This window comes from Poecile atricapillus, chromosome 4, assembly GCF_030490865.1.
Source record: "Poecile atricapillus isolate bPoeAtr1 chromosome 4, bPoeAtr1.hap1, whole genome shotgun sequence".
In the NCBI taxonomy this organism is placed as follows: Eukaryota; Metazoa; Chordata; class Aves; order Passeriformes; family Paridae; genus Poecile; species Poecile atricapillus.
In genome coordinates, this window is record NC_081252.1 from 27,680,437 (window position 1) to 27,686,436 (window position 6,000).

General features: G+C 39.1%; 1 protein-coding gene across 1 annotated transcript in view; it reads left to right on the forward strand.

The window, feature by feature from the left end:
• BANK1 (B cell scaffold protein with ankyrin repeats 1) overlaps nucleotides 1–4,470 on the forward strand; it is a 115,000-nt gene extending 110,530 nt beyond the window's left edge. The window contains exons 14-15 of the mRNA XM_058838009.1: nucleotides 1,882–1,931; nucleotides 3,829–4,470. Of these exons, the coding sequence (XP_058693992.1) occupies nucleotides 1,882–1,892 (11 nt within the window). The 3' untranslated portion in view covers nucleotides 1,893–1,931; nucleotides 3,829–4,470. The remainder of the gene's footprint in view (nucleotides 1–1,881; nucleotides 1,932–3,828) is intronic.
• Nucleotides 4,471–6,000: the final 1,530 nt, after the last annotated feature.

Genomic DNA, 6,000 nt, shown 5'->3' on the forward strand with positions numbered 1-6,000 from the left:
AATTATAAGAATCTTATTTGGCTGTTTCTGAACATGGAATTTCAAAAGCTGCCTACTATTGCAGTTACATTAAGGCACCTTGTGTGTCACATCCCACAGATTTAGTCATCCAACCCCTAAAAATATGCACAAGCTTGCAGAAACTACATAAGACCGTTTGAGTTGCTTTTAGTTAGCTGTCCCCCCATGGCCAATCTCTGTGGGACCTTCAACCTGCCAGGGACGGAAGTGCCAGGTTCCTCATCAAAACTGGGAATGACTGATGCTCTGTTCTCCAGGCTTGATGTAGCAGCAAGAACTGAGTATTAAGTGTCCCTGCTTCATTGCTAGGTAATGAGCAAGACAGAGGCCCCAGAGGACAATCTATAACTCAGCTGGACTTCAGGAGACAAATACTGCATTAAGCAAATGTTAAGCTTGATTTATTATTATTGGTGGTGGTGTTACTACAGCTGTTATTATTTCAATGCCAGCAACTTCTATAATGGTTGAAGGTAGGTCTTGGGAAAAAAATACTACATGTTTTAGTAGTCCTCCAATAACAAATAAACCCATGAGACAAATGAGCATTTCAGTCTTTGCACCTGTTCTCTCTTGGCCTCCCTGGCAAGACTGGCAAGTGGCCTGCTGTGGAAAGGTCAAAGCTTTTTCCACAGGCTACTCAGCCACATGCATTTCTTCCTTAGCTGTTAAATCAGTAGGTACTGACACTGGAAATGGCCTTCCTATGAAGAAGGGCAACTTTACTAGCTGTTGTTGTAGACATTTTAATACTGACCTGCTCCTGTAAGTAGTCAGCTAATCCACTGCAGTAAAGGCATCCTCCACAGAATTTCTTCTTCCACATTTTGATTTCCAAATTTGTACATGCCCAGCTTGCTGCCAAAGACCAAATCTCTTTCCCATCTTGATCCAAAAAACACCCAGAAGAGCACTATGCACATTCCACAAACTGGCAGGTTATTGATTACGTTTGCTATCCAAAATGTCTGGCTTCGTTCCCCAGCCCTCATCAGTGCCTTTTTTTTTGTCCAAGTTGCTAACAGATTGCTTATTCATCAGCTGATGCCTCTCCAACTTGCAGGTTGTGTCTAAGTAGAGTTCCCTGAAAACTGAAAAAGCACCCCCTTATTTTGAACACAACCACCAGTTTCTGTTATCTCTTGTAGGTCAACAGGGAGATGAACAAAGACAGACCCTAATTTTGGCATTTGGATTCACAGGCACTGAAACTTCTTTAGTCAACTTAACAAAGTTGAAATTACATGGGATCCTGAAGCCCATAAAAGCTTTTGTATGTTTGCACAGTGAGGAAATCATGGAGAAGCTGCTTTTTTCCTTCATGGCTTCAACAGTATTTCAGTCAGGACTTCTAGTCTTGAAAATACTTGTTTGGTAATGCATTGGAGTTATAATGGAACATCTTTAGCCTGACTTATTTCAAATTTCTTGAGCTTCGTGATGCTCAAAGTTTAAATCTAGAAAATAACAAAAATCGCTTTCCTGCCTATTTGTCACCAAGTCATGTCATCATGAGGCAAGCTCACAGTCCCACTGCTGACAGGAGTTCACCAAGACAATGAATATCCATGTATCTCTCACCTCCCCTAATTGCCAGCAAGAGAGACCAGTCTTGCTGTTGGGAGTAAGAATTGTATAAAATCCACCTCATGTCATTCTCCCACACAACAACTGCTTATTTCTGTGTCTCTTGCTCCCCTGCTCCCAGGGACATGTGTTGTCTTCATATTTGAAGTAAAGAACATAAAAAGTGACTCACTGTAGGAATGTGTTCTCTGAATTATTCAACTTTAAAAGATATTTTGCACAAGCCTAACCTACTGATTTAAATTATTATTGATTGCATCTTTTTCTTTTTAGTCTACAACTAGGAGCCCAAGAGACAAGGAACAGATGCCTAATTACCCAAGGTAAGACCAGGTATATGGATGCACACGCACACACAAACATTTGTCATGGAAACAGACACTTGTGGAGGTACTTTCCATCAGAGTGCATTTGTGTAACAGAAGGATGGAGGTGCATCTCAGACAGAGACTTGATTTCAGAAGATAAACCATTACCATCACACTGTCTGGTTTGTACTAAAGCTTTTTATCAGCTATCAACCTATTCTTGTTTAGTGCAGGGCAAATTAGTGAGCAGTGAGGCACTGAGCTCACTTGTGGGTGCAGCTGAACAGAGTTCCTGCCAGTTATTGCCACTAAGGCAGGGTATGCACCTAAAAGCTGTATCAGAGTCCAGTCCTACATCCTGATTTCACAAGCAGTATCAAACTTATTGAATAAGTTGAAAGCCATAGATAAAGTGATGAGTCCAGATTAAACACAAGACCAATGGACTTTTCAATGCTGGGAAGCTTAGAGGTGATGATACTGTCTCTATAAACAGCAGAATTTTCCAGTGGTTGTGCTAATGAGGTTTTTCTGGGTTTGGGGCATCTAATGACCTCTGTAATAGCTGGGGACCTTAATTATTACTATCTGCTACCTGTGTGTTTCCATTGATATCTCATTATATTACTATTATATTAAGATACTGTTATAGCATTAATGCTATTATTATGTAATATTATTAATATTATGAAGTAATATTGTTCACAGTAGCAAATTGATGCAATTTATTCCTGAAGACAACTGTAATTTTAAAGGCTTTGTTAGCTAAGTTACTGTGATTCAATTTGCTTCTCCAACTTTTCCAAGTCAGGGCAGTGCAGTGTGGTACTGTTGTTGTTTCTTTGGACCAGAAAATGGATTAACTTCAGCAGGGTCTCTTCTACCACCCTACTCTCATGTAAAGGAGAGGGAAGTTTCTTCTTGCAAGAAATGTGTGTCCATGTCTCATTTCTGGAGCCACTGCTCACTGGAGTGCAGTGTCCACACCACAAAATAATAGGTACCTCCTCTGCTGCTGCTTATCCTCTGAATCCCTTGTTCACATCTCCCCTCTTCAAAAGTTCTCATAACAATAACAACAACAACAAAGGAAAAAAAAAAAGAAAAAAGATAGTCTTATGACCTGAGCTGAAAATGAAAAACTATTGCTCCTTCTTCAAGAGGCAGCTTAACCTCCTACATGGGCATTCCTGACAGAGCTGTCTCCTTGAGTGGAGATGAAGTCACCTACACTAAATGAGTGAAAAAGCTTTGAATTTTAAAAGCTCTGAGGCTGGAGAAAACTATTACAAAAAACTGGGTAATATCAGAGATGCTTATAAATTCCAGATTGCTAAAGTGAGATGAATCATGCAAGGGGAGAGGGGGAATTACCCCTGGGATCAGAATAGGTGATTTCTGTCGCTTTAAGAAAATAATGATGTGGGAGAGAGGTGAATTAGATGTGGGAGAACTTGCAAACATAATTTGTCAAGAATATTCAATAAATTCTGTTTGTGAATTATCCACATCAAACTGCAAGGTTCTCCTCCTCTGCAAAGTATGGCCTCTCCATAGTTTTCCTACTGTTTTCTGTCTTCAGATTGGTTCAAAGAAACCACTTCTTTTTTAAAGACTAATTTCAGGGAGATTTTTGAGTGTTTCAAAAAATTACAGATAAACATTCAAGACCTGCCTTTCTATTACCCATGTTTTGACTCTCACAAAAGTTGTTTTCCACTCCAGTGTAAAGTTCTTGGCTAACTTAGCTCAGAATCCCATTTTGCTTACAGAAGGTGGGAGGAGGATAAGGGAATTGATATTCAGCTGGGGGACCTGAACAAACAGAACAATTTTGATTCTCTCATACTCATTTCAATAAATACAGTTTGATCTTATTCTAAACAAACCTGACCCATCCATTGCATAACAGGTAGCATTTCTCAACATTACCTGCAGGGTGGCTCTCCAGCCAGCTGCACATCAGTTTCCTCTGCTTGGCATCCCACACATGTTCCAGCTGTGCCTTGGCAGCCTCAGGCTCCAGCCCATCCTGCTGTGACACTGCCATGGGATTATTGCTGCACTTCCAGTGCCTTGGATTCTCTCACCAGGACCAGCTCTGGAAGAAGACCAGTATCACTAAAGCAAATTAATAATGTTTCCTGTAAAGTCATTACCGAATTTTACACTTTTTCTTTACTTTTCCTTTTTCCAAGATGACAGCTGACAATTTATATGAAGATGTATTGCCTGCTTTGGTTAATAATTTTTGAAGTCATTTCAGTTTTTCCATTGTGCTTGATAAGTTGTTTAAAAGTAAATTTTATGCACAAAAGAAGAAGATTGTAAAAGGTTATGAAGATTATTAAGTGAAAGTAAATAAAATTTAGCCTTTACTTTTTGTTGAAACATTTTTATATTCACTCTGTATAAAAAATAATCTGTATAAAAATGGTCCGAGGAATAATTGTATTTCATCACCAGTTTAAGTAATTGTAGTCACATTAAAGCTGATTTTTTAAGCCAAACTGTGTAAACCAGTACAAATTATCTACTAATGCATTAAAGTGATTCTGAGAATTTGGTTTACAAGGAAATTGTGTTTTGTTTAGTAAGTTGACTAAGGTAAATTATATCCAGAACAAAACCAAATTACTTTCTACTGCATTAACACAGCACAGTAAAGTAATAAATATGGTTAATGGGTATAATAGTCTGCATTCCTGTAGTATTATTCTACAAACTTCAAGTGAGCATGTGATGATACAATAGAATGCAAGATGACTTGCCCTATTTCATACACAAAAACAAAAAAAAAAATCTCCTTAATGTAAATATGTTTTTCTCCTTGACTAAGTGTTAAAGTGACACCCAAATTTGGAGGAGGGGAGTGGATTTAAAGTTCAAGCCCTCAAGGTTCATTATTTTTCCAATCGCAATAAATTTTTTTGCCAAGTGAACTGTTAGGAATAAAAAAATAAGCCAAAAGGCCACTGTTGGGATTTAATAAAAATGACAGAATCTTGAAAGCATATAGATTTAGACTAATTAAAAATCTATTTTCTATTTTAAATGGGTTGATTAAACATTTTCAGTAAATTATTTGTTCTCTGGGGGAAACCTGCATTTTTGTTAGAATCTCTCAACAAACACTGCAGATGTATTGCTATGAAGTCATAAATATTCAGTGGCTGCTGTGTTAGTGTGGCAACGTAGCTTAGTGTACCATATAAAGCTATTTGAACCACAGCAAAAGCCCTGAAATGTGTAATGTACTCCAGAGCTGGAAATACAGTCAGTGAGCTGAGGGCCACAAGACTGTCAGGCTTTATAGGAGAGAAGCTGGGATATTTTAAAACTTACCTGGCTACATGGAAATGGGAGAAGGGAGAATTATATGGAAATCTAAATGAATATAAGCTGTTATTTCCCCCTTAAGAGAGCCTTCTTTCTCCCCTCAATAATATTTATATTCTTACAAAACTAGCTAGTCAGTGAATCCCCTGGCAAGCATTCCTGAGGAGTTGACATACAGATGGAAAGAGAATACAAAAAAATTTAAAGGTTCTTCATGTTGGTGCCTGCTGTCTTTTCTGCCATTTGTTGCTTGTTTCTGTAGCAGAGGAGTTGAAGGGACCTTTCCTGGGAGGGGATCAGTCCTCCCAAACCTCCAGGTGAGATCTGGATGTTCTCCATGCTGCCAAGCGAGAGGCTGTGGCCCAGTGGCTCCTGTGCTCCAGGGCAATGCAGAGAGTTGTGGTCAATGGTAACAAACTACAAAACTGGAAAATTGCAACAATAAAGCACAGACAGTTACATCAAGGAAACAGTATGGTTTTTCCTAGGGAAAAATAGAGTGTGAACAACACAGCAACACTGCCAAGCACACAAAGCAGAAGCCTGAGGGTAGCTCCCCCCAGGAAACAGAAGTGTGCTCTGTGTGCATGCATGTATTTGAATCTCTAATGTGACACTCCACAGTCTCCAGCCAGGAGAGTTTAGGATTACCCATAACAAAGCAACTCCTGTTCTCTGCTTCTGCTGCTTCATCCTTCATCATTCTGCTGCTCTAGACATTCCAAGTACAACAGCACCAGTGTTA